We start from the raw sequence: 27,912 nt of genomic DNA on the forward strand, positions 1-27,912 counted from the left end.
CAGGAGCCCGATGTGGGGCTCGATCCCAGGACCCCGGGATCATGCCTGAGCTGAAGGCAGACGCTTAACCATCTGAGCCACCCAGGCGCCCCTGGCATTTTGATTCTAAGTCCAGCTAGAAGCACCACAGGGCAGAGGAAGGTCTTCCTCCCCGACAGTGGTCTGTGCTCTGTGAACCCCCACGTTCCAAATCTCTCCTCGTTGTCACATTCCCCAGAGCCCACATCTCTGCGGGGCCCTGGTTTCTTTCCTTTCTCCTTGCAATCCCTGGCTCCTGGGCCCAGAGGCTCCAGGGCCCTCCCTGACTGTCCCCCAACCCCCTTCAGCCATGGTTGCAGCCCCTGCACTCCAGCATCTTTTAAGAACAGCCGGTGACCCTCTTGACCTTCCCTCTGTGGTCACACACAGCACAGGGGTGCACGGTGCCGGTGGGCCGGTGCATTCTGTCCTATCCACGGCTTCAGCCACGGCCGGACTTAGGAAACAGGCTGTTGGCTGTCCCTAAAACTAGAGCTCACCTCCAAGGAGCAATTTCCAGGTCAGATGACTCAGCATTTATTATCTCAGATCCCCGGGGCCTCCCCTCCTCACGGGAGGGTGTGACCTGAAGTTCGATGTAGCCTAGATTGAAATGCAGGCCGCCCCAGATAGGAAGAGCCCCGTGGAGCTGGCAGCCACAGCTGGGAACACGGGTCGCCTTAAGCCCCATCAGCGTTATTATGGCAATACAGCTTCCACATCCGAATTCTCCTTTTGCCTCTATTTTTCTACTAATCCCGCTGTTTGATCCAAAAGTACGTCTCAACTCATCATGCATCATGAGGCTCTAGAAATCAGCACGTAAAAGGGAGTCCAGATCACAGCCCCTGCACGAACGTAACATCGGTGCTTCCAGCAAGGCACTCACCCACGTTTGTGATGTACAGAGGCAGCCAGAAGAGGAAGGTATAGCTGACCAGCTTTGCAAACAGCAAACACAGGGAGAACTCGATCACACCCTGGAAAAGAGAGAGCCAGGCTTTATCCCAAGTGCGTACACAGCAGGGTTACTGAAACGAACAACACAACTATGCGTTACTTCATTCCCATAAAAACAGCCGGCATGTCTGTCTGGTGGGGCACCTGCAGAAGCCGCGGGGAGGGGGGGCGGCGTCTGTGGGGCAGGGTGCCGCCCGAGGATGGGGGCGGCGGGGGTGGTCAGAGGACCCGGCCACGGCCACTCTTGCAGCACCTGCCTATCTTTGCAGATGGAGACCCAAGGTCTTGACGTCAGATCAGAGTCCATAAAAGTATGTGCTGATTTGATTCCCACACCACATCGCTCTGGAAACCTAGCTGTTAAAGGAGTTCTCAAAGAGCGTGCCTGGACGGGCCACCTTGTCACTGTGCACGCGGTGCTCTCTCTCCTTTTGCCGGAAACCACTGCAAACCACGCAGCGGCCGACACACACAGGACAGGCCTTCCGACCAGTCACAGCGCACACGCGTGCCCGGACCGGCACCCGACAAAGTGGGGGCACCGGGAAGACACCAGGAAGAGAACTGTGGGTCTCGACGAGGACCCCGGGGCCTGCTGTCAGAGTCCTGTCTGTGTTCTACCTGAGCTCTGCTCTTAGAAAGACGTGGCATCACAAGACACGCATCCCAGACATCTTCGGGAGGTCTGGGTGAGACACGGAGTCACACTAGGGTGTCACTCTGTGTGCGCACCAGGACACCCACCAAACTAGGCAGAGAACACAAATCTGAATTTATGCGATTCTGGAATTACCCGAGTTAGCGTCACGGTGGCTAGCTCGGTCTGAGGATGTGCGTGGGGCTGATGGCACGAGGACCACGCGCCCGGCGCGGCGCTCACCACTGTCCTGAGCGACCTCATTCAATCCTCGGAACAGTAAGTATTGCACCGGGCCCCGAGCCCCGCTGCAGATGAGGAAACAGAGGCTCCGAGTGGCTGGCACACTTGCCTGGGACCCCCAGCGCGTCTGTGGCCGGGCCGGGCCACGGCGCCACCTTCGCCCTGTAACTGTGCGCGTCCTACCCTCAGCCGAGCAGACGCACCGTAAGGCACCACCGGGAAAGTTACTAGTTGTTATTAAGGGTGACTTTTCATTTAAACGCAGCCAGCCCACATTCTCAGTGGCTCTGGGAGCCCCGGCCTGGCCTTCCACGCTCGCCACTGGCCGGACGCCCAGCTTCTCTGGGTGCTGCCAGGACTTTCTGTTCTCCAGCACAAGTTCTCTGAAGTTCTTTCACTTCGGTGACGTGATTCTCAGGTCCCGGGTGTACTGTTTATGTTTCCTGCCTCGCCCAGTCGCTAAAGGGCCTCTGGGCCTGTGCCCCCTCAGCCCTTTCTCACCGGGGGCTGCGCTGGTGCGGCTGACCGTGTCTGTGTGTGAGGTCGCAGCAGCTCTGCTGACATCACACCCAAGGGCAGGAGTCCAGACGTTTCTAGGCGCGGTCCACGGGCCTAGACTTCCTCCCCCACGTGGGCAGTGTTTGCGATCTCCCCTCTCCACCTGCTTCTGCCCTGGGCTCTGCCTTCATTGCCCACCATGGCTGGCCATGTGAGAAGAACACATTTTCCACGTGTCCTTTGTGAGCCCCCCAGATTCTCTGCTGAGGGAGCCCATGAATTTCATACAAGAAAAACCTAAAGCAACAAGAAATCTCACCACGGCACAGCTCCCTGCCCTGTGTGGAAAAACCTCTCCCTGGACCTCCTTCACGCCCTGACCACACACCAGCGCGCCCGCCAGCAGGCGCTCCGTGTGCCCGTCAGCCTGGAGCCAGGGCCCACCGCCTCCGCACGGGGCCCAGCACTCTGATTTTTAAACAACGAACAGAGTCTGCGGACCAGCAGCATTGTGTGCCCAGGGGCTTGTCTTTTCCCTCGGCTCTGCACACTCCCCCCCACTACTCCTTCTGTTAGCACGTGCAGCTCCAACACACCAGCTTTGTTCTCCTGAAAGCACGTTAAAGGGTAAAGCAAACCGAGTGGGCTCACCAACACCCCAGAGTGGGACTTGGGGACAGTGCCCCCCCGCCCCCGGAGGCTCACACTCAGGGTCTTCAGGCCCAGGGAGGGGCTGGGCCACGGGGCAAGGGGCTTGCTGGAACCAGACGTTCTGGTTTCCCAAGTGGAGATGGGAAGCCCTATTTGTCAACGAAATGGGTGAACTTCTACATGGAGGCAACTAGTTTTGAAAAACTGAAAGCTTAGTGTGAGGCAAACAGACATGGCAGCCCCACCCAGTCCCGAGACGGCCTGCTGGCAGCCTCTGGTTTGTGTGGCAGAGTATATGACCACGGGTTTGTTTTGTTAAGCTTGCTCACCAACAGGAGGCACAAATGCCCCTTCCTGAGACTCCCCCCAGGCGCGCGTACTCACAGGGATCCTCAAGGCCCCGGTGAAGCTGATGGGGGCCGTGCTGCCCCCGCCATCAGCTGGGAGGACAAGAACGTGGTTCTGATGGACGGGGTGCTTTCCGCCTGACAGCAACAAGCACTGCATCTCGGGGTCCTGGAGGTGAATCCCATTGGGAAGGAAAGAGAGAACAGGTGTTAGCAGGGAGTGTGCATCTGGCTGAGTGGGGCCAGAACTCCTGAGCAGGACGCTGCTCCCCTAGGTCATGGGGTCATCTGGGTAAGCTGCTCACAGGGTCCTCGCCTTAGAGGTCTGAACGCCCATGTGTCTCAAGGAAATGCTAACTAGAAACATGCAAAATCCTTTGACCCAGCAATCTAGGAATCTGTTTGTGAAAGATAATTTGAAAGGCGGAAAAATACCATAAACTGAACATTGCACCACCAGGGAGAACTGGTCAAGTGCACCCATATAAAGGACATATCTTGTTGCAGTCGTTAAAAAAAAAAAAAAAAAAAAGCTGGTGAGATTTTAATGCTTATGTCCCATTAACTGCATTTTCATTATGATCTTTAAAAACATTTTATTATATACCTATTACATATCTAGGTAACTAGAGGGATCTAATTATAGGGAAAAAAAGCAGATAAATTCTAAACTGACAATGGTTATTACTGAGTAATAGAATTACGTGTGATTTTTAGGGAAAGGTCAACAGGTCAATAAATTCTTTACATGGTCCTGTATTTTCTAAGGAGTTCACAATGGACACCCATTACCAGAAATAACATTATTTTAAAATTCATAAAGCACTTCCAATATTCTGTAAATTCCAATTCTGGACATTCCTAAAGGACAGTTTGCCTTCATTAAAGCAAAGAACAGTGCTGCTTCCATATCTTGGCTACTGTAAATAATGCTGCAATAAACATAGGAGTGCATGTATCCTTTGAATTAGTGTTTTTGTATATTTTGGGTAAATACCTAGTAGTGCGATTTCTGGATCATAGGGTAGTTCAATTTTTACTTTTTGAGGAACCTCCATACTGTTTTCCAGAGTGGCTGCACCAGGTTGCATTCCCACCAACAGTGTAGGAGGGCTCCCCTTTCTCCGCATCCCCGCCAACATCTGTCGTTTGCTGTGTTGTTAATTTTAGCCATTCTGACTGGTGTGAGGTGATATCTCATTGAGGTTTTGATTTGCATTTCCCTGACGATGAGTGATGTTGAGCACCTTTGCACGTGTCTGTTGGCCATCTGGATGTCTTCTTTGGAGAAATGTCTGTTCGTGTCTTCTGCCCATTTTTAAATTGTATTGTTGTTGTTTGGTGTTGAGCTTTACAAGTTCTTCACAGATTTTGAATACTAACCCTTTATCAGATATGTCAATTGCAAATATCTTCTCCCATTCTGTAGGTTGCCTTTTAGTTTTGGTGTTTCCTTCACTGTGCAGAAGCTTTTTAAAATTGAGAGGTCCCAACAGTTAATTTTTGGTTTTATTTCCCTTGCCTCAGGAGACATATCTAGAAAGATGTTGTTAGGGCTGATATCAGAGACATTACTATCTGTGCTCTCCTCTGGGATTTCTGTGGTTTCAGGTCTAGGACAGGTGTTTGTAAACACTAAAGCAGGCTCTCCAGGGGATGGCATGTAACCAGATAAAGAGAAAACACAGAGTGAACAGCTCCTGCTCAGGTAAGAGAAGAGGGGCTCTAGCCCGGAGCAGGAATTGCACACGGAAACCACCCCGGCCCTTCCCGGGTCTGTAAAGCGTTTCTGGGCCACTCGCTGGGCTGGTGGAAAGCCCCAGATCCAGCCCTTCAGCTCTTTATCTAAGCTTGGCCTTTGTTGGAAAGGGCCCCCTGCCCACAGTCACTCATCCTTATGCACAGCTCGGGGTCTCCCAGCTACCAAATTCCAGTCCTTTGCAGTGTCTAGAGGACACAGAGGGAAAGTGGGAAGTCACGGTGGGTTTTCCAAAACAAACCAGGAGAGCAAAGCTGCCTCCTTACAGAGCCAGACACCCCCTGGGTCGACCAGGACATGGGAAGCTGTGCATCAAGGGCCCTACAGGGTCTGATGGCACCTGTGGAGCCCTCGGGGCGGGGGGCCTTCTTCAGCCAGGGAACCCCACTCCTAGCCTTAGGAGTCAGAGAGCAACAGGGCTCCATGCGATTAAAACAGACACAGACACGCAGACACGCAGACACACACACGGCGGGGGAGGGGAAGCGTGTAATAATGCACTGATCTAAACGTGATAAGCCCCCGCCACGCCCTCCGCTGCCTGCAGCTACATTGTGCCAGAAGGTCGCTCCCGGGGATTTGTGGATTCCCACTGGTGTGCCACGTGGAGTCACCTTTAGCATTAAAACACCCACTCAGTGCTCAGGAAGTGTTTGCTGAGCCACAGCCAATCAGAAAGGTCCTCAGAGAAGCCAAGGATGGGCAATGACATGTGACTACAAGGTGACAAACTTCCACCATCCACGAGCCAATCATCATAAAGACCCGAAGGAGGGAAGAGGGTCCTCCTGGCTCCGTGAGGCCAGAGCCCCTTCCTCTTTGCTCATCCTTGCTTCCTCACCCGCCCCTTTCCTTTCGCCCTTCCTCACGAAGTTGTTCAGCATCCTGCCTGGCACAGAAACGGTGGTGATGGGGGTGCTGGTGACATTTAACTCCGAGCCCAAAGGATCTGAGCCGGGTCATTCTGGGAAAGGGGACACCAGGATGTCCGGCCGAGCTTGGGAGCATCCTGTCCAGTGACCCGAGAGCCACCTCCAGTGCCTGAGCCCTTCCTGCCACATAAGGGACAAGGGACCAAAACCTGCTTGGTCATGGGCACATCAGGGTCAGCCTGTGGTGTGGCCAGGCCCGAAGAGACAAGACCTGCCAAGGCCTCTCCGGTGACATGTTAGTCAACAGACTTTGGCAGAAGGAGCAGGAAAGGGAAGAGGGAAGTGACACTCAAGAAGACGGGGCCAGCTCGACTAGTCAGTACTGTGCCACAACACAGGGTCCAGGGTCTTGCCTCAAATGAAAAAGTAAGTCTTCAGTAACAATCAGGAGTTGCAGCTGTTTGGACATCGATTAACACCTGATGCTGTGGACCCACTATTTGTTCCTCCAAAGTTCCTGAGTGGAAGCCCAAGCCCTACCATGATGGGTGGAGCCCTCAGGATGGGGTCCGTGCCTTGTAAGGAGAGGCCCCGAGAGTTTGTGTCCCTCCCCGTGCTTTGTTTGTGAAGCGGCTGGCTGCAAGCCCGGAAGTGGGCCTCTCTAGACCCCAGACCCACCTGTGCCTTGATCTGGGACTTCCTGCCTCCAGAAGAAATGTGTGTTGTTTAAACCACACAATCTATGGTAATTTTGTTGAAGCAGCCCAAACTAAGACACCCAACCTTTTAAATGCACCCTCAGCAATGAGTAGAGAGGTTAGAGCTTTCCAGTTGGATTTCCCTAAATTCCAAGAACCATGATGTATGAGACATCATTTTTCCCTTTCCCGTTATTTCAACCACCACAAATAAGTTTCCTTAGGCAGTAAAGAAAAAAAAGTAAGAAGCCCATTTGGTATATTTATCCTTTAAGGTATTTGATTTAAAAAGAAAAGAACTTACAATATCGGTGAGTAAAACCGAGTCTGAGATGCCCCCACGGCTCAGTGCTGTGAAGCAGAGCCCCACGAAGGACTGGTCGGAAGTACCCCGAAGGGGAAGGGGCCCACTGCGCTGCCTCGAGGACTTCCTTCTGAGGAGGACCAGGCAGGTCCCTGAGCACTCTGCCTCAGTTTCCTCATATGGAACACGGGAGTGGCAGGGTGGAGGCTTGGGAGATGACTCTCTATGTTGCCTCTTGGGCCCACCTCCCATCCCCAGCCCTCCCTGTGCATCCCCTGAGCCCCCCCGGCCCAGGTGCGTGCAGACCCCCCCCTTCACAGCTCTATCCACGCCGCCTGCGTAGGGACGGCTCCCAAGACCGGACCTGGACCCGCGTCTGCTCACCCCTCGCTGGGCTCTGTGCCTGGCATTTAGCTGCTGCGGGAAACTGCTGGTTCCCCGTCTGTACCCCACCCTGCCCCCCAGGATGGGGGTCCACAGGAGCAGGGTGGACACTCTGGCTGAGGCTCCGGGCGCCGCCTGACCTAGAGCGTGTCTGGGACACCGAATGCTGCCAACAGTCGTGGAATGAGTGCATCGCTTTCAGGTTGATTACAAACTTAAAGTTCGGCCTGCTACCTAAAAAAACCGCACAAGGCACACACGGGTCTTATGGAAGAAATACGAGACCCAAGTTTGTCACCGAGCCTGGGCTCTGATCTCTGCCGAGCAGCAGAGGCTGGTCCAACTCACCAGAGGCTTGTTCTTGTTGTCCGTGAAGACCTGCTTCTGCAGTCGGAATCTGTGTGTGCCGTTCTCACAGCCCTTCAGCTTCGGGGAGAGGAAAGCACGGTGAGCAATTACCGAACCGACAGCCAGCCACCACCTCTAGCTGCAGGGTGGCAAGGGCGCTCGGCGCGAGCCCCACAAACAGCTCCCAAGCGCCACTAAGACCCATGATTCAAATAAAACACAGGCTCAGTCGGCCGAGCGACCAACTCTTGATTTCGGCTCAGGTCAGGATCTGGGGGGCTTGGGGTCGAATCCTGTGTTGGGCTCCACGCTGGGGAGTCTGCTGGAGATTCTCCCTCCCTCTCCCTCTGGCCCTCCCCCTGCTCACGCCCTCTCTCTCTCTCTAATAAACAAATAAAATAAAACAAAGGGCTAACTGGGGGCTCTAGACCCTCAGATAAAAGCAGGTGAGAAGAAGATCCTTTCGGGAAGAATGATCCAAGACTGAGGTGCGGGGACATAAAAAGCTGCTGATTGTGGCAACTTCACTTCCTTCATGCTCTGACATTTTTAAACAACCTTGAAAGGAAAGGCCTGTAGAAACAATATTGGGCAATGTTCTTCTCTGACGAGTGAGGAACCGAGGCCCCTCCTAGGTCAGGAGATGGTTCAGAAGGCAGGGTGTGTGCCCGCAGGGGACGCGTGTGTCCCCTCCCTTGGCTGGGCACCTCGGAGTGGAGCTGCTGGGCCAGCTCTAAGGGTTAATTCACTGCACAACTAAACACTGATCCCTGTAAACTCTGAGACTGAAATTCATGCTCATGGCAGGAAAAGGGCTTTTTAAAAAAATGTTATAAAATATCAACTATAGGTCTTTTTTTTTAATGTGGCCTTTAGCCTTCCTGAAGGAGGTGATTTTCAAAATTGAGTTTTGGCTTATTTTTGTTTAAGAATGTACCAGAACTCTTCTTTTCTAACTAACTGTGCTCAAAAGCTCCACGTATTGCCAATGGACGGCAGCAGGACGCTCTGGCCCCAGGGCCCTTGCACATGGCAGCCGCGGCCCCGGCAGAGAGCAAGAGGAGACCCTGCCCTGGGGTTGCCACCTTGAGTGACTGGCGGTGAGAGGTAAGCGGGATTTATGCTGCGGAAAACGGGGAGCCACGGGAGGCTATCAGTCAAGTCAGGGACCTGCTCTGACTCCTACTTCGAGAAAATCTTCCCAGGTGAAGTGTGAAGCATGGGTTTTGGAGGAGCAGAGGGGAATTGCTTGAGGAGCCTCAGAGGAGAGACGCCGATGCCATGGGCCACAGTGGTGGAGGGGACATCCCGCGTGTCTAGGAGGACTCCTGTGGATTTGGCCTGCCCATGGCGAGGACAGGGGTTCCCGACTGAGACAAGGAACGTGGGGCCCAGCAAGTTTATGGGGTGGAGAGATGACCCTAGCTGTGGCACATCTGAGCCCCCCAGAGCCCCCGGCAGGGATGGCAGGGGGGCGGCGGCACGTGTGACCGCGGAGTTCAGCGGGAGGCCCTGGCGCACAGGGAGGCGCGGATGGCCAGGGCCTGTGCGGATCTCCGGCGGGGAGGGCGCGGACAGGTGCTTGCGCATCGGGGGGCCGGCAGAGGCACGGGGCCGGCAAAGCGCTGTGTGGGCACGATGGGGGTGTGAGAACCGGGACAGCATGGCGTCTGGAAGCCCGAGAAACAGTGTCGCCCGGGGGAGGGAAAACGCGTGTAAATGCCCGGCAGCAGGCCGTGGGGGGGGGGGGGGGGCCAGAGGCTGAGCACACGTGGCCAGACGCTGCTGCTGGGACCGGCCGGGCTGTTTCAACGGGATGGTGCAGGCCTGAGGGAGGGAGAGGAGCCATGCAGCCGGAGTGAGGGACGGGCTGACTCGCGGGGTCCGCTCTAAGGTAAGCGGGGAACCAGGCCAAGGAGACTTCGTCCAAGGCGGGGACACCACCTGCGGGAGCAACGCAGGGAAGAGGGAGAACGACGCAGGGGGAAGGGGGACGGCAGGAGCAAGATCCTCGTGGCCAGGATGGGGCAGACCCGGCCTCATGTCAGCCTCTGCGGGGACAGCTGCCCAGGACGCACCACGCTCCTTGTCTGGGTTTCCGCCGCTGTGGTGACGACTGGCCCGTCTCTAGCACTGCCACTATTTTGAGGGCGGGACCTAGGCCCACACTTGTTACCCACTGACACTGCACAGACTGGACCAGGCTGATGACAGTCATCAGACACCTGGCCGACGGCACACCGTCCTAGGAGACACAGGTGGCGGGGGCTGGGTGGCTCAGGTCAGGATCCCAGGGTCCTGGGATCGAGCCCCGCATCGGGCCCCCTACTCAGCGGGGAGCCTGCTTCTCCCTCTGCCTCTGCTGCTCGCCCTGCTTGTGCGCTCTTTCTCGCTCTCTCTCAAATAAATAAAATCTTTAAGAAAAAAAAAAAGGAGGGGAGGGGGGTCCTTACCGCCGCCAGGGAGGAGGAGCAGGCAATGTCCTTCGGATCTGAAACACCAAACGGGAACAGCGGTGAACCCAGGGCTGGGCATTTCCACCACCCACGAAATTACACCAGAACAAGACACCACCTGATACTTGACCAAACGAGCAAGAGTTGAAGATGACGACAACGGGCGCGGCAGCACCCCGCCACGCACGCCCCACACCCCTGTCCGTCAGGCCCCGTGACACACGCAGGTGGAGGGGGGAGCCCCGGCAAAGGCAAGCCGTCGCACGTGTGAAAACGGCTCTGCACCTCGGGAAAGACTTCACATGGGACAAGTGCAAATGAGCAGAGCGTGTGCATACTACGGTGACGAGCCACGGAAGACACACTGATGCGCAAGGATCAGGAGGAACCGTGAAGACGTGAGGAGTGGGTGACCCGTAACATTTGTGGTGGGTTGTTCCACATCATGGAATTAATTACAAATACAAATTAGTGGGGACAAAACATCTATCTTGATAAAGAACAGAGGCCTTTTTATCTAAACGCAAAGAAGGAAGGACACGTGCGAAGTCACAGAACCGCCAGCCAGACCTACGGCCACGAGGAGCCGGGGGGAGCAGACCCCCTTCTTCAGAATCCAGGTGGCGGCCTCAAACAGCTCTGCCCTGCCCCCCGCCCCCCAAATCCGGGTCTTTTTGTAACTTTGGGTAGAAGAGCTTTGCGGGCACACCAACAGCCCGGCTGGGGCCCAAGTGAGGGGGAGGAGCTGGGGGGTTCTCTCTGCTCACGCACTGCTGCGCGGGGGCCCGGGGGCCCAGCATGAGGGGAAGTCGGAAGGCTACAGAAATGCCAACATGAGGCCAGCTCGTGGTGCTGCCTCCAGAGCAAAGTCACCGCGGAGCAGAGGGGAGCCGTGTGCGAGCCGCCCGTCCCGACCGCGGCTGCAGGGAGATGGGGGTGCATGGTGGGGTGAGGGCACTCCCCCAGACAAGCCACATCTGAGCAGACAGGCCTATGTGGGGGTCAGGGGCTGTACTGCGGTGAGGAGGTCCCCCTGCTGAGAGGTACGGTCTGGTCTGCACGCCAGAGCGATGGGGGCCGCGAGCCCCGTTGACCTCCTCACGGCTCCTGTTGGGGGGCCTCATCAGGGGCAGGAAAGAGAAGGGCCCGGAACACCGCGGGGCATCCACCTCTTCTCGCACAGATGCTCGGGCCTGCAGGGGAAGGAGGGTGGGAGGGCAGGCGAGGAGGAGTGGGGTCTGCGGCATACGCACAGCGAGGGAGTGAAGAGGGGCTGCGGTTAGGGCCAGCGCATGTCCCACGAGCAGTGGCCAGTCGTGCATTTAGTCGGCAGGGAGAGGCTCACATAGTGGAATGATGGCAGCTGAGAAGACACGGAAATGTGGTATTTCTCAGATGCTTTTTAAGTAAAGAGTTCCCACTGTCCCAGAGAATAATGTTCAACCCCCTGGGTTCTAGGGAACCCAGGTTTGAGAAACAGACTTCAGAAGAACCTACACTCCCCACTGCAAGAAAATGTCTTTCAAACGCATATTGTCTCTATGAGAAAAGGCAGTGTTTATAATATACAAAGTTTGTTTTTTTTGATTATCATCTAAGTGAAAAAACATTTTTTTAATTGAATCCATAAGAACACATCCTAAGGACCTAAGGGTCCATGGCCAAAGTATGGGAACGTCTGAATGGGTGAGCAGGCACCTGGTTACACCCCAACTTCACCACTTACTGTGTGACCTTGGGCAGGTCACCTACGGCCCCTGAGCCTCAAGACCTTCCCCTGGAAATCCGTGAAATAATATCCGCCCTGAGCCTGGCATCGTGCCTGGGACACAGGGAGCACGTGCTCCATGGTGGCCGCCTGGCCCCTGAGAATGTTCTCCTGGTGATGTGGAAGAAGGGCCACAGGGCACGTGTTCACAGATTACTAGGAGAGTCTGAAAGATGTCTTAACTCCGGTGCAAATAACAAAGTAAACCTCGGATTTTAATACAAGAGGGTAGATGCCAACACCAGTGGGAGCCCACAGTGAAGATGGGGCCCAGAAGGAGGACATCTGGTGGGAAGGCAGAGAAATGCCAGGGCCAGGTGTCCACGAGCCCCCACCCCCCGTGCCAGGAGCAGCAAGCCTCCCGGGACAGCCTCACAGGCACGGTCCCCTGGCCTCAAGGCTTGGTGGGCCTGGGGAAGCTGAGGGCTTGTGCTTCTGCCCCCCAGCAGGCCAGGGCGGAGAGAAGCAGCACTCCAGGGGCACTGCAGGAACAGGACGGGGCCACAGGCCAGCCCCTGGATGGAGCGGAAGGCCCCAACAAGTGGGGGGGGGCGGCTCCAGGAGAGCCCCATGGGGACCCCCTCCGCCCTGTCCCACCCCCTCGGAAGCCACAGGAGGGGAGGCTTGGTGGGAAGGAGGCTCTCATTTTATTACAAAAGACAAACCACAGCTTCCTTGTTCTTGGGAGCCCTGCCCTGAGCAGAGGACGAGGCCCCGCCCGGGAGAACCGGGCTGAACAGATACGAGTGCTAAGATCCGGGTCGGCCGGCAAACCCGCTCACATCTCCCGCCACACACCCCATTCCTCATCGCATTTCCTCTTTCCCCCAGAACCAACCCTTCATCAGTTGAGGAAGAGAAGAAAAGGGACCGTGGACTTTAGACCTCGGGCTGGACACACCCGGGGGCCCCTGTGCACGAGCCAAGAGGACACACACTGTTCTCCGGGTGATTAATGCGTAAGGAACAGGCTGGAGCGCCCCGTGACAGAGCTCCGCGGGCTAGAGAGCCAGCCTGGAGAACAGGTGACACAGGGGACCTTTCCCGGAACTCTGACACTCACTCCACAGTTAAATGCCACAGGCCGGTGATGTTGGTAAGCGGGCTCAAATACCCCCACCTGTCTCACAGTTCACCTGCTGCGGCCGCGGGGAGACGCTCGCCCCCGCAGGGCACGGTGGCCGCCCCTCCCTGCTTGCAGCGGCCGTCCACCTGAGGCCTCAGCGGACCATGGCCCCTGTCCTCACCGACAGAGGCTGGCCTGGAGCCTCACACCTGTGCGGTTAGACAGTCGTTCCTTTACAATGGAAAGGTTAGCGTTAGCCATGAGAAAAGGGAGAGCAGAAGCTGAGTAAAACACGCCTTAACGTCCTGGACGAAGCCGGCAGCTCGGGATGCAAAGCTGAAGCTGCACTTGACACCCAGCCCGGTTGGCGTAGTGGAGCTCCTGAGCTTCCCGGCCTGAAGTTAACGGCAGGCAGCTGTCGGCTACCGTATGGTTTTATTTTGCTTTAAGCCAAGTCGAAGAGGCAAATGCCCAATACAGCTCCTCAGAAGAGCTTGGGGGAGGGCGCCTGGGTGGCTCAGTTGGTTAAGCGACTGCCTTCAGCTCAGGTCATGATCCTGGAGTCCCGGGATCGAGTCCCACATCGGGCTCCCTGCTCGGCAGGGAGTCTGCTTCTCCCTCTGACCCTCCCCCCTCTCGCGCTCTCTCATTCTCTCTCTCTCTCAAAAATAAATAAATAAAATCTTTAAAAAAAAAAAAAAGAAGAGCTTGGGGGATCAGACGCCCTGCCCCACAACAGCTAAAGCGACGCTGGCTTTTCTAACACTGGACTAACTGCGAGGAATCCTTGTCCTGCCAGATCTCTGTTTCGAAAATTAATTTCAAACCCAATTAAATCAGAAGTTTGGTACTGAGTCTAGACGGGAACAAAGAATTTTGATTTTCTGGTAGAACCCTCTTCACCTGATGAGGATACATAGTCTTAAGTCATGCAATGATTTCATAATATTGTCTCAGATAGATCTTATCAGAAGGCAAGCAAGCTGGTAAGAGACCCGTTTGTGGCAGCAAGATGGGTGAAGGTGCAGCCACAGAGGTGAGCAACGTGGCGGGTCTCAGGTAGATATGACACTCCCAGCACGAGGCGAACCACGCACACCCGACGCTGCAGGGGCCGGGGTGGGGGGGGCGGGCAGGGTGCGAGGAATTTCCACATCAGTTACTCCAGAAATCAGGAGACAACAGAAAATCCTCCAAGAGCTGGAGAGACCGCTCACAGGAGAAGTCTACACCGAAGAGGGAAGTCTACCTGGCCAGGCAGAGAGCCAGGGCCACCATGGGCCTGTGCTGGACTGACACAGCCCTTTCCTGTAACAGCTGGCCCTCCCAAGCCCTCCCGGGGCGTCCCCTCCAAGGCCAAGGGTACTTACGCTCGATGAGAAAGAGAAAGCACACTATCCCCATGGCTGCCACGATGACCCCAGGAACGATGAAGGACAGGCCCCAGCACGTGGACACCCAGTAGCCAGCAATCAAGGAGCCCAGAATGTTGCCCACAGACGTGTGGGAATTCCAGACCCCCATGATCAAACCTCGCCTGCAACACAACAGAACACAAGATGGCAAATGACGTTGAGGAGCTTCAGTGGGCCAGCAGGTGTGGGACAGACCCCAGGACGTGAGAGGTACCACGGAAATCAGCGGGAGTGTGGACGCCACTCCCGGGAGGTAGCGGGCTGGAGACGTGCACGAGAGAACACTGTTCTTATCTTACCTCAGCGGAATAACTGCACACCTCTCTCAGAGCTTAGTGAGTCTACGCTTAGAGAGAGGAAAAGAAGCCTTTCCCTGAACTTCTTGGATGGCCCCAGATTTAAATCTGTGCCTCCATAATCTAACCACAATCATTTGAGGAAATATCCCACTCACAGAGCCCACCAGACGAACAAAGCGGAGAATCTAAACAAGGCTCGCGGAGCTGGGCTCTCGTTCTGCTTTCCCTGTCTTGCTGAGTGGCTTCAGGCACTTCTAACCCTGGGTCTGGCCACACTGTGTGTCACACGGACATCACAATGGGATCTGGACTGTGGTCCCGTCACCAGAGGCTGAGTGGGGCTCTGCCGCTGGGCGCTGGGTGACTACTCAGGACTTGCCACACTTCCATGTGCCTTCGAGTCTTGGGAAGATGTAGCTTCTGCTTCAGAAGATGTGGGGCAGGGCCCTAAGCTCCGTGTTTCTCCCCGGCTTGCAGGTGACCAGCTGCTGGTCAGCTGTGTGAAATGACAGGCTTGACCCGCCCACAACGTGGTGGGGGCAGCAGAGGGGGCATCTCCCAGGAGGAAGGGCCACCTGAATTCAGCACCCCAAGTCCCAGAGGTTTCAATCACCTTCCCCCATAGAGTGGACTAGTAAAAGTGGCTTTTTCTGCAGTAAATGTAGAGAGTAACTAAAAAGAAGGTGGTGGTCTGGTGTTCATCAGGATCTGAAAAGGTAAATGCTGCTGGAAGTGGGGCCACCTTTGCTCACCTTCCTTTTCCAAACCAGTTGCCGAGGCAGGTGACGACGCTGGGCCAGCCGGTCGTCTGCACCAGTCCGTTGATGATCTGTGACAGACGGGATAGAGGGCTCACCGCCAGCCAAAAAGGGTGCGTGCGCCCCGCCTTCAGGCCAGGCTCACCAAAGCTCACTCCTCCCTGTTCTTTTGCAAGTTTGGGGACACAGTGGGGACTCCCACAAAAAGAAGGCCACAAAACACTCTTTGATGTGAGCCTCAACAGCCAAACATGTGTTTTAAACTACACACATGTGCATGTGTGTGTAATCATGAGAGTGCGTACAGTGAAACTCATAGTCCACATGTTTCACTCCTTGTATCCTGACCCTCTGAAAGGGGCAGAAGCTGTACCCCGCGCTCGGGGAAAGCAATTCTCCACTTTTCGAGAGTACTCTGAGCTTAGGCTCTAAGAAGGGGCTCAGGAAGGGTGAGCAGGTTTGCTTTAGTCTCAGGAGTGCTGAGGGCAAGTTCACGACGAGATGGGAGACCAGGTCCAGCTGAGCGCTCCCTCCCACCGCCGCAGGGCTGGCCAGCCCTCCGGGAGTCGGGGGGGCTGTGGGTCTGGCCTCGGGGCCAGCCAGGCTTGCCCTCCCTCTAGGAATACGTTGGGACTCTGGGAAACTGTTCATTCCTTCCCTCTAATTTCCCCTTTTACTATAAAGTGTGAATCACTGTTGTAATTAAAACACCCAAACTTTTTCAAGTCCTATGGCAACATTTTAAAAAGCAAATTACATACAAGCTGCTTTGATATCACAGCACCCCCCAGGCTATGTGGGGAGCCTCGGAGGCTGAGCAGCAGTACTGCAAGTCACTTTCCACCTGCAGTCTGTACCCACCCACGGGGCCGTGGGGAGCAGCGGAGCAAGGCTGCAGCACGGACGGGGCCCCGCTGGACGGGCACAGCCACACGGCCTGCCCTGGCCTCTACTCCCCTCGGAGCACCGTGAGGCTCTCTCCTTTCCTCCCCGCGGACCGCCTGCAGCCCCGTCCTCCTGCCAGCCACTCCGGAGCCCTCCGTTCCTCCTACCCCTGCCACACCTCGCGTCCCTCCAACGTGAGGTCAAGGGCATCACAGGACACAACATCCCTAAGTCTTCCACACGAAGGTGGAAGGGCTCACAGGCTTCCTGCTTCCGTCCCCCTGCTGGGGTGCTGATGGGGGCGGGACTGGGGTTCTTTAAGAGACGACTCCTGGGACTGAGGAGGCCTCACGGCGGCTGCAAGGACGGAGCAAAGAGGAGGGGGCTTCCCACACCAGCGCCGACCCCGCCGGCAGAAAGGACACAGAGCGGCCCCAGCTCGAAGCTTTCTGTCGCGGCAGGGGTGGGGACTCGAGGCACAAATGTCCAGTCCGATTCGTCACGGACACCCCGGCCGTGCGCAGCCACGGACCCAGCCCTTACCTGAGTTACCACGTAGAATCCAAAACTGTGGATGTTGTAGAAATACCCGAACCCGAAGAGGGCGGTAAAAGCGCCGCTGGCTACCATCCCAAACGTGAGGTAATACCGAATGGGCAGGCGCTCCCCTATGATGCCGCTGAGGACAGAGGAAAAAGAAGCAAACACGAGAATGAGAAGACAGACACACCCATGATGTGGAGGGCCCGTGATCTTTCCGGATGTTTCCATGCTGTTCTCGGAGATTTCAGAACTTGAATGCACTACGGTTTTCAGGAAGATTTCATCACAACTGTCTCCAGCGCAGCGCTTTAACCAGAAACTGGCCATCGGCAACGTCTTTTAAGACTTTATTTCTAGTAAGAGCCACTTTCAAGTCCTAAACCTCAAACACTGTGACTTGCATATGACGGCTGCCAATTAAAACCACCAAAATCTCGGAATGCCTGGGGACTCCGTCGGGTAAGCATCTGACTCTTGATTTTGGCTCAGGTCATGATCTCGGGGTCCTAAGATCGAGCCCTGTATCAGGCTCCGGGCTCAGCAGGGAGTCTGCTTGATCCCCACCCCCCACCCCTCCGGCTCTCTCTCTCTGGAATGGATAAATAAAATCTTAAAAACAAAACAAAACAGCAAAACTTGTTCCGCTAGTTAATCCTGCTTTTATATAAACAACGTCCAGTAAATGTGCACAGTATTTAAAAATGCTGATGTTCAGACCGTAGACGTGTGTCATGAGAAGGGCTCACCTGCGGCCTCGGGAAGGCTCTCAGCCCGGAGCTGTGGCTGAGTCACCCGCGCTCACACACCAGGCCGGATGGGCTCTGCCATCAGCTGCCCTCCTCCCGCCACCACCGTGAACCAGTTTGAAGACAGATTTTCTTTACGTGAGGTCTGACACAGCGGGCTAGGGCCACTATGCTCCTTTCTCAGCAATGTCACTCGATAATGAGCTGGCCTCATGGGACAATTCCTTCCCAGAGCTGACTGGGTGCTCAAATGAGATTGAAGCGGGTGAAGGGCCTGGTCCACGGCTGTCTGCTCAATAAAGCACCTCATGCCACGGGAAGTAGATGCCTGACGGCCCGGGGAGAAATGCCACTGTAGAGCCACTTGTCATTGTCACGTATTAAGTGAACAAACCCCAGAATAATTACAAGGGATTGAAAACTATGGATCTTCTTTCCTTCCACGTAACCATTCCGGGAGTAAAATAAATAAGAAACGTAATGCCTGTGAGCAATACTTAGGGAACTATCTCCAAAATTCTGCCCTTCATCTCAAGAACCAATACATCAGGAAACTTTTCCTTTTCAAGACCCCAAAGAGGGACGATCTACCTAGCACCATGCAAATGACTAAAGCAGAGGAAGTAATTTAAAATTAGGAACAACATTCAGGTCAAATTTTAAGTTGGGTAGAAACTGATCACCAACAAACTCAAGAGCATTCTAGAGCTAAACAAGTGATCTATTTCAACTTGCTGGCTTCAGAGAAGAGAAAACGTGTCCCAGAGGGGCCGGCTGACCTGCCTGACGTCACAGGACAGGGCTAGTGCCATCGGCCAGGGCTGGCAAATTTCTCAGTCTTGCCATACAATATTGGGCCCAAATTTAGTCTCTACTCCAAAGTTTTTAAAGAAAAGGCCTAATGGAATGGACACCATTCCATATTACATCCAACTGATACAGGGACTAGGACTAAGGGCCATGCCGCACCTGCTAGGAAGGGCCTATGCTAATGAAGGCGCCCACTGTAGACGATTTACCTGACATACAATTCATTTCACCAGCCATGTGCCCTGATGTCACTAAAAGGCCACGCAGAGAAGCAGTGCATGCCCTCGTTACAATCACGAGTCTGCTCCAGATTCTACATTAGACAGAATTTTGTAATAACCCTCATTAGCGGGTTGCGTGACAAATTACCAATAAACAACAATAAAACCACCCTATTTAAAGGCTTCTTAACCTCAACACTCTTGATATGTTGCACGGGGTCATTCTCTGTGGTGAGGGGCTGTCCTGTGCTGGAGCGTGCTTAGCAGCCCTTCTCCCTGCCCGCTAGACGCCGGAAGCACCCCTTTCTCCTGTTGTGACAACCAACCACGCTTCCAGATCCTGCTCAGTGTTGCCTAGGGGAACATTGATCACTCCCAGCTGAGAACCACATGTAAATACTATTTCCTAGTAACTGAGAAAAACACATTCCAACCTTTGGATCTTTTTATACTATAGGTTATTGGTGTCCGGTAAGACTACAGTCTTTGGAGTATAGATATTTGACCTCAGGATGGAATATGGCCAGCCGCCTGGTTGCAACTCCTGCCCTACAAAGCCTAATGCTTACATCGCCTTCGCCTCAGCTGGGCTGTGTTCTGTTTTGCATCACACGCATCAGGCTTCCGTATCCGTCCTTATTCATTCGTTCACTCAAACAAGTTCTGCAGCGCCATGCCAACAACAATAAAGCGGAGGGACATCCACTCCATCAACAGAAACTGCCTGACTGGGCACTGACCACCCACCAACTGCCCTGAGCTGGGGATGGGGGGCAGGTCTAGATGATGCCGCACTCTGGGTGGATATCAGGGAAGAAGCTAACCATTTACAGGGATCCCCAAGATTCTCAAAGCTCTTGAGGATCTTTCAGTCTCTGAACAAAAGCCTCGTGAGCTAAGGGCCTTAGTCCCTACCATTTTTTTTTTTTTTTAAACCTGACTGGACTGAACAATGCCAGCTTTTAATCAGCCAATCACATGTCCTATTACCCACATACCATTTCCACCTTCCTAGGTCAATTCAGAATGGGGTAATGACCACATGTAAAGATGCTGGGAACACTCTGCGGGCCAGGCTCTGTTCTGAGCATTCTACATGTATTAGCTCATTCAGTCTTCACCATGATCCTAGGAGTTAACTACCATTCTCCCCATTTCACAAAGGGGAAACTGAGGCCCACAGAGGGGCAGTAACTTGCCCAAAGTTGTGTGAGCCAGCGCTAGAGTCGGGATTCATTCCCAGCAGCATGCCTCTGGGGTCCATGCCCCAAGCACAAGGAGGGCGGTGAGGCGCTCTGTGGGGCCGAGCTGGGCAGCCAGCATAAACAGCTCTGACGCTGGCGATCTGGGACGTGTGAAGAGATGGCAGCCCCAGAGACCAGAGCAGAGGATGCACTCTGCAGAGCATCTCCGGGAGCCACCAGCACCCTGTCCCTGGTGACCACATCAAGGCAGGGTTCACAGTGCACCTGAAACCCCAGGGCCCTGAGCGCCAACCCTGGACGGTCTGCCCTGATCAGCACAATACCTGGGACATCTAAAATGGGCAGCTTTGCGGTGCCTTGACCAACAGAGCACCCCGTGCATGCTGGCTTTCACTCTGCCCTTGCCTCTGAGAAGAGACGGGAAGGGAAGCAACCTGCAGACATGTTCTGCACCAAAGGGACGAGAACCAGCAAGGGACAGAGAACCCTAGTGGACCTACCTCAGGTACATGCCAATGGCGTAGGCGCACAGAAACGAGTAATCCAGGGCCCCGAGCAGCTGCTGGTAGTTGTCCTGGTCTACACGGGATGAAAATCAACAGGAGACGGTGAGTACTGTTTACTTTTCACTCAACACGGGTTTCTGTCCTGGGGCAGGACGATAAAACACGCACACAAGCCCTGCACAGTTGGGCAGGGCACTCGGACGGAGAATGGGGCCGTTTCCAGCGCAGAAGACCTGGCAGAACGTCTGGGCGGCTTCTTGACAAAGGGAAAGAAAGTCGCCACATTTTCAAATACTCACTAAACAAACATTTGGATTAGAGGAAATCCCCACCGCTCACTTGGCCCCAGGCCAGCCCCAGGCCAGCCCCCGCCCCACGCCTCCGGGGGTCCCCCTGCCGTCCCCCACGGCTGATGCTCTGCAAATCCTCTTTCAGCTTCGACACAGACAAAATACAAGGGATCTTCCGCAGATCCCCCAGGACGAGAATCTGCCAGGTGGCAGGGGCTCTGCACGCAGGTGCCGCACACGCAGTCGCGGCGGAGGGAGGGCCAGCTGACGGGAGACCGCTGTCCCCGGAGGGGCAGCCACACCCGAGATGGGCCAGGCCGGGGGTCCGGCAGCGCCCGTGCCCTCCATGCCCGCCGCCCAGCCGCGGACGAGCCGGAACCCCGGACCCGAGCGCGCCCGTGGGGCGGGGGGGACGGGCGGACAACTCACCGAACGGGGCCCAGCTGCAGTCTGTGTCGTTGTGTGCTGGCTGGCGGTGCGGGGAGCCGCTGGCCTTCTGTCCCCAGCTGCTGAACCCGACCTCGTGCAGGGTAGGGCAGTACCTGTGCAGCTCGCCCTAGGACGTCCGCGGGCGTCGGAGGCCAGAGGGAGGAAGTGCACTCAGGGAGGGTCCGCGGGCTCGCGGCCCAAAGCCCGCGCAGGGCAACCTCGCCGCGGGGGACTGAGGCCCCACGGGGGCGGCCTGTCTGCAGGACCCACTGCGTCCCCGCGGGGACCGAGGCTCGTCGGGCCCCTGGCCGCGCCCAGCCCTGAACACACACAGCCAACACAGGCCTACGCGGGGCCCCCAGAGCAGCCATATGGCTGGACGTGCCTGCTGCCGTCCTGGCAGCCCCTGTCGCGGTGGAAGAACGGACCCATCGTGCCAGACGTGTACAAACACTGCCCTGCGAAACACGAGAACAAGCCGCAGGTCCACGCGACCATGAGCACAAATCTCACAACAGAGGAAGCCTGACGCGGTGCAAACGGCAGGACTCCACTTGCGACACTGGAGAACAGGCCCCGAACCCTCGGTGGCACTGGTGGGGATTTGGTTACCTGCGGGAGGGTAACCATGGGAGACAGGGCACACGGATCCTGGAGCTGGAGCTGGAAGGGGGCCAGACCTGAGCCTAAGTGATGATTTCCCAGGCGGGCATGTAAATATTTGCCAGGCTAGATAGTTAAGATCTGTGGATGTTACTGTGTGAAAATCATACGTCAATAAAACACCAAGACAGCTGGGGCAGAAGGCCACCAGCCCACCAAGTTGTCCACGGCGCCAGCAGGCAGGCCAGGGGCAGAGGCGCTCAGGTGGAAGGGAAGCGTAAGGCTCAGGAGCTCTCTGGCTGACGGGTGTGGGGGCCTGAGTAAGCCGCTCCCACCCTGCCTCAGTGTGCCCGCCTGCAGACGGGGCGGCCCCTCCTCACCCACAGAACACTTCCTGGGATTGGCGATGCTGAACACGAGTCAGCACCGTGCTCGGGACGCGGCGCCCCGTGAGGAAAGGTGGCCGTTGCAGTGGGGCTTGGAGGTGCCAGGAAGGGCTGGACGAGCGGTCACAGGGGATGTGTGCAGGGCACAGGGGATGCAGGGTGCTCCCGAGGAAGAGGAAACCCCACTTCCAGAAAAGTGCCACACGATGGCCGGGGCCCATCTTGTTATGGGGGAACCTCCATGCATCTGGCAGTCTGCCATTCAGCCCATGTCTCTCCTCCCCTCCCCAGGGGCTCCCTGCCACCTGCTGTGCGTTTTCTGGGTTTTTCACTCCAAGTGACCCAGAGGAAGCAATCCTCCAGATGGGAGGGCAGAAAGGAGGCAGCCTCAAGGTCAGGGAGGTGGCCCTTAGGGGGAGCAGGGGCCCTAAAGGGGCATACTTTACTGAGCTGCCACCTGAGAGAGGCAGGGGGTCTGGGGGGCACCAGGAAAGCTGGCCCCAGGAGGAGCATTCCCCCCCAGGTCAGGACACAGGGCAGCGGGCAAGGAGCTGCACCTCGGTGCACCGGGTGGGGGGCAGCCAGAGTCCTGCCCACAACCTTCCTTTGCTGGCACCCGTTTCTTCAGAAGGGAGTCACCAAAGAGGCCGATCACCTCCAAGCGGCCGCCCTTGCCAAGGCTGTGGTCAGCCTGGGCTGGCCACCTCCTGGTTTTGCATGGACACACGCCGCTGAGACCTGGCATGGCACACAGGACTCGGCCACTCTGTGGTCCTGTGGCTTTGTCATCATCGTTGGCCATTCTGCTAGAATTCAAACATTGCCTAAAAATTAGCTAAAGGCTCCGCTTTACAAACTCAGTTAAGTCTTTGCTAAATAACTTTCCTCTCGTCCTCCTTGGATTACTCAGAGGCCCCTCTCCCCCTGCCTGTGCTCTGGGCTCACCCAGCAGGATGTGGCAGGGAACTGGGAGACTGAGGCCAAGCCCCTCCTTCCCGCATGCAGCGGGCAGTCTCACATTCCCCCATTCCCCTGATTCTATACTTGGTTCCTTCCCTTGGCCTGCAGAAGTCAGCCTTTCCCTGGGCCAGACCCTGCGCCTCACTGTCCTCCCCGTTCACCTCCCACGAAGAACGCTGTAGGCAGGCTGGGGCGGGGGGGGGTGTTGCTGCCTGCCGAGAGGGAGGGACCCCCATGTGCAGGGCCTTACATGGAAGCAAGTGGGGAGGAGGTTGCCGACCCCTGCTCCAAACGCGGTTTTCACATCCTCTCCCATCAGGTCAGATTCCCAGGGAGCAGCCGTTGTGAGAAACAGAAAAGATTGTTTCAGAAACAAGCAGAAAAGCGTTTCTGTTCTGGTTTGTCCCGCGGTGAGGGGACTCGGAGCTGGGACCCCGGTGCCAAGCTGCTGGCGGACCGCTCCTCCCCGTGGTGACCGGCGGCCATGGGCAGGGGGTCCCCCACTCACAGCCCGCCCCCTCCCCCTGGAAGCGCAATCTCCACCGCTCCGGGCCGCTGAAAGGCTGCATGGAAGCAAGGAAAGACTCCATACTGCCCTGGTACAGGGGCCTGGGGATGCTTGCGTCACCACACGCTGCATTTCAGCCACACCGCTATATTTTCATATTTCAGCGAGTTTTACTCCCCAATCTGGTGTTTGAGGTAAAATTAAGGATTAATTAGACCAAGATGAACCGATCAGAAAAACGCTCAGCAGGTGAATGGGCGCATACCTCGTGACAGCGTTCGGGACCTGTCCTTCACTTTCACAAAAGCAGTCGCCTTCGGCAGTGTTTACAGAGTGCTCCAACAGACCACAAGCACTAATCACACGGGGCAGCAGGCCGTCATTAAAAGCTGAGCAATCGGAAGACTACTGGCGCGTGGCGCGCCGAGTACACGATCCTCGAGGTCGTCTACCACTGTCCGTGTGGCCCACGGAGGAAGAACAGCAACAGAGTACACAGCAAAGGCCACGGGGACTGGAAGGCGGGGGTGGGGGTGGGAGAGGACTGCGTGCGCACGGGGGACACAGTGAGCAGCCACGGAGCCACAAGCAATGCGGGGCTGGGGGGAGCGGCGGGCAGGGGTGGCTGGGGGTGTTTGCGCCTGTCCCCCCCCCCGCAGATCCCTCTCCAGCCCTGCCCCCACCCCCCCAGTGGGCAGCGAAAGGGAACCTGCCGGGACCAGCGGGCAGCAGGGCCCTTCCAAGGCACGCACCTACACAGAGGTACCTGCAGGAAGACAGCTGTGGAAGCTTGGAACCGGAGCGACTACTCGACCAGAACCCCAGCCCGCCGGCACCCGGACCCGGGCCTTCCAGCCCCCAGAACCGTGAGCAGTAAATCTCCGCTGCCGAGAAGCCACGGGGGCCACGGGATTCTGTGAGAGCAGCCGGAGTGCCTGAGACCAGGCTGGCGGCAGGAGGACCCGCCGGCCGCGCCGCCCCCACGGCAGGACCCGCGCGGGGTCAGGTGCTCTGAGGGAACACAGGTGCCACGGGACAGCGGCGCAAACACACCCCACTGACAGGTGTACGCAGAGAGGGAGGGGAGCTTTCTGCTCATGGCTGATTTTTCAAAACTGGAATCCTGTGCAGACTTATGGACACCTTAACTCCTCTTACTCAACATATCCCTTTCTGAAATCTTTCTGTGTCAACTGATGTGGCTCTAATTCATTTTTTTAAATTGTTTCCTTATTTATTTACTTATTGATTTATTTTTTAAAGTTTTTTTTTTTTTTTTTAGGAATCTCTACGCCCAACGTGGGGCTCGAACTCACGACCCCAAGGATCGAGAGCTGCACCCTCTTCTGACTGAGCCAGCCAGGAGCCCCTCTTAATTCTAAGTGGTTGCACATGTCAGAATATGGACTGGCTATAATTTACTCAAACTTCCACCTGCTGATTAGGGCCACATAATACGTGGGTTTTTTTTTTTTTCCCTTTTTCCTTTTTTTTTTTGAATTGCAAATGCTACAATGAAGGCCACTTATGGAGATTCTCCTAAGTGTGGACGCTTTCATTTTCACGGGCCAGGGTCGCAGGGCTGAAGGGTGCATATAGGTGTTCGCAGAACGCTCCCCGGGAGCCTGCAGCCCTGCACTCCCATCAGCGGCGCCCGGCTGTCTTCCCCTCCTTGCTGCCCTTGCCGCCCTCTGGCCGTGACCTGGGCTGGCGCGCCGTCAGGTGTTCGGACGGTGGGTGTAAGGCGATCTAGTGCTGCTTTCACCGGCCTTCACCTTATCCAGTTTGGCAAGATTCCGGCTCCCTGTCTGTGAACTACCTCTCCACCCTCTCTGGCCGTCCTCCTTCAGGTTTGCCAGCCTCACACCCACCCCTCAGATGGACATAATTTTGTTCTTGGATTTTTACTTATTCACCACACTTAAATCTTTAATCCATCCATCGATTTTTATAAAATAGGGATTCAACTTTATTCTTCTAGACGAATAGCCAGCCGTGCTCATGCCATTTGCTAAATAAGCTACACTTTTCCCACCATCCATTCTCTTCCACTGACCTCTTGGTCTGTTCTCATGCAATACCATAAAAATTTGATTACAGTGGCTTAAAAATGCTATCTTTTCCAGACTTCCCTTGGACATTTTTCTACATAAATTCTTGGATGAGTTTGTTCACTGCCGAGACATTCCACGGGAGCTGCCTTCTGTTGCAGCGTTCGTCCCGGGACACTGGCCTTCCCGGAGAGCAAGCTTCCCACCCAGAGTCAGGGTGTGCCCCACCAGCTTTCCCAGCTGTCTTCCATCTGCCACGGAGCGCTTCACAGCTCCCTCCTTCCAGGCTGCGTGTGTGCAGAGAGGGCTGGGCACTCACACTCAGACCAGTCGGGGGTCGCTGATCCCGTGGGGGCACGTGGAAAGGAGGAGATGCACCTGCGACACGCCAGCCCCCCCCCCCCCCGGCTCCCGGCCCGTGTCCATCGCTACCACCTTTGTTTCTTTTGGCTACGCTGAAATGACATATGTCATGCCACTCTTCAAATGTCATTAAAGAACGTGAACCATTTTATAATTCACAACCACTGTGGATCAATTCCAGGTAAGCACAAATATTTTCATTTTGTTTTGCTTATCACGTTAGGAAATACAGGCTACAGATAATTCAAACTCCTCCTTGGGTCACCAGATTCACCCCTAGTTCTAGTTTTATAAATAAGATGCGCTAAAAGCATGTAAAAGCCTTGGAAGGCATTACAAAGTTTAAGTTGGCGTGTGTAGTGGGACATCCTTATCTATCTCAGGAGATCCCGCGTGAGGCCAATCCATGTCCAAGCACAACTAAGGTACTAAGTGTGAAGATCTGTGTGTGGAAGAAGATCCGGCTGTGGGGCTGCGGATACACTCGGGTAATTCAATGCCCTGCAGACCCCGTGGCATAGAGCTTGAGAGCAGAGACCCTGCCCAGTTCACCGGAGCTCGCACTGCCCTGCAGGAGGGGACTGCACGCCTGAGTCCCCGGCCGCTGTGAGGACTCCGTTAAATGAGCAGGTGCACTGTGCCGCGCCCCGGGCTTCAGCAAGCCCTGTGACTGAGAGAATGCTTCCAGAAGAGCCGACGGGACCCTGCTTCATCGTGACACCGCCCCAGTAAGCCCCAAGCTCCCTACAGCACTGCTACATCCATTCCTGGCTACACAAGGCCCTCGAGATACAGCATCCAATCCAAGTGTCCTGTCCTGCCGCAAAGATCCTCCGATGGCCGCCCGCCTTCCCCACACTGCCTGTGACCCAGCAGAGCCTCTGCCCACCAGGCTGCGGCTTCATGGTGAGGGCCCATCCTCCATCTGCTACTCCAGGCGTCCACCTCTCCCATCCAAGCTTGATCCCAAGCTGAAACCCCAGCAGGTTCCCAACCACTCCTCCTTCAGCCCCACGGTGCTCACTGGGGCCTCTCCAACAGTCTCCTCCATGAAGGGCATGGAAGGCTTAAGGTCAAGGAGGAATTGTAGGATCCTTTGCATAGATGGATGCTACTTAACGTCCACTGGGCATTACTGGAGAACGGGGAATACAAAACTGTCCATAGAAGCAACGGCCTTGCTTGGCGTTGCCTCTCCCATTGGCTGGAAGACCGAGGCCAGCACTCAACCACTCAGTGGGAGTGGAGGAAGCGTGGCCGCAGTGGTCAGAATTACAGTGCTGGATCCGTGTCCCTGCCCACGCCTAGGCGAGGGAGGAGGCAATCGGGCTATAAGTAAGCACTCTTTGGCACCGGACAATTTCCTTGTTCCTTCTACAGTCAAAAGCCTGTTGAGAGTTTATAGGCAAAATGATGTCATTCCTATGAGGGTAAGAAAATTATCCTGCTTCTTCCCCAGTTATAACTGGCTATTAGGTAGGATTGTCTACTTTAATCTTCTTCTCTCCAAGTGTAGTTAAATGTCTGCTGAGCAACTTCCTGCTCACCCATCACTCAAACAGAAGCTCGGGGTTCTAAGAATAATAGAGAGCCACCACCACAGCCAGACTCAGAATCAGAGCACAATGATAAGAGAGGCACTTTCGGGAACAATTTAAGACTGGCTATATTCAGAGGGAAAATTCACAGAATAAATACTTAATTAAGCTTTAGGATTCTGCAGCTGTCAATTAATATAACTGAAAGTATATCACCTCTAAAATGATAAACCTAAAAGCATGTCAAAGATTTTCGTTTCAGAAAAGAGAAACTAACAATCAAAGCACAATAACTTGCTTCTAAACCATTTTGTTTCTCCATTTATCTCACTGCCCTCCCCCCACCCGTTCCCCCACTCCCAAAATGGCTCCTAAAGTAACTACCAG

At 55.5% G+C, this 27,912-nt stretch overlaps 1 protein-coding gene and 1 long non-coding RNA gene across 3 annotated transcripts in view; one reads left to right on the top strand and one right to left on the bottom strand.

Moving 5' to 3' along the window:
- The window catches only part of SLC37A1 (solute carrier family 37 member 1), a 61,188-nt gene that overhangs the window by 19,639 nt on the left and 13,637 nt on the right, over window positions 1–27,912 (bottom strand). Inside the window, exons 1-10 of one of the 2 annotated variants that reach the window (XM_036094365.2) lie at window positions 23,316–24,487; window positions 21,117–21,243; window positions 20,392–20,470; window positions 16,910–17,045; window positions 15,476–15,552; window positions 14,380–14,546; window positions 10,173–10,210; window positions 7,720–7,797; window positions 3,392–3,523; window positions 908–998 (exon numbers count right to left, since the gene is read on the bottom strand). In XM_036094365.2, the coding sequence (XP_035950258.2) occupies window positions 908–998; window positions 3,392–3,523; window positions 7,720–7,797; window positions 10,173–10,210; window positions 14,380–14,546; window positions 15,476–15,552; window positions 16,910–17,045; window positions 20,392–20,470; window positions 21,117–21,243; window positions 23,316–23,705 (1,315 nt within the window). In that variant the 5' untranslated portion in view covers window positions 23,706–24,487. Of the gene's footprint in view, window positions 1–907; window positions 999–3,391; window positions 3,524–7,719; window positions 7,798–10,172; window positions 10,211–14,379; window positions 14,547–15,475; window positions 15,553–16,909; window positions 17,046–20,391; window positions 20,471–21,116; window positions 21,244–23,315; window positions 24,488–27,912 lie in introns of those variants that run through there. The other variant, XM_036094366.2, reaches the window with a different exon arrangement.
- On the top strand, window positions 8,322–27,699 carry LOC144381595 (uncharacterized). Its single transcript, XR_013447054.1, has 3 exons — window positions 8,322–8,826; window positions 19,144–20,499; window positions 24,856–27,699. It is a non-coding gene; the product is annotated as an uncharacterized LOC144381595 (long non-coding RNA).

This window comes from Halichoerus grypus, chromosome 1 (genome assembly GCF_964656455.1).
Source record: "Halichoerus grypus chromosome 1, mHalGry1.hap1.1, whole genome shotgun sequence".
Classification (NCBI taxonomy): domain Eukaryota; kingdom Metazoa; phylum Chordata; class Mammalia; order Carnivora; family Phocidae; genus Halichoerus; species Halichoerus grypus.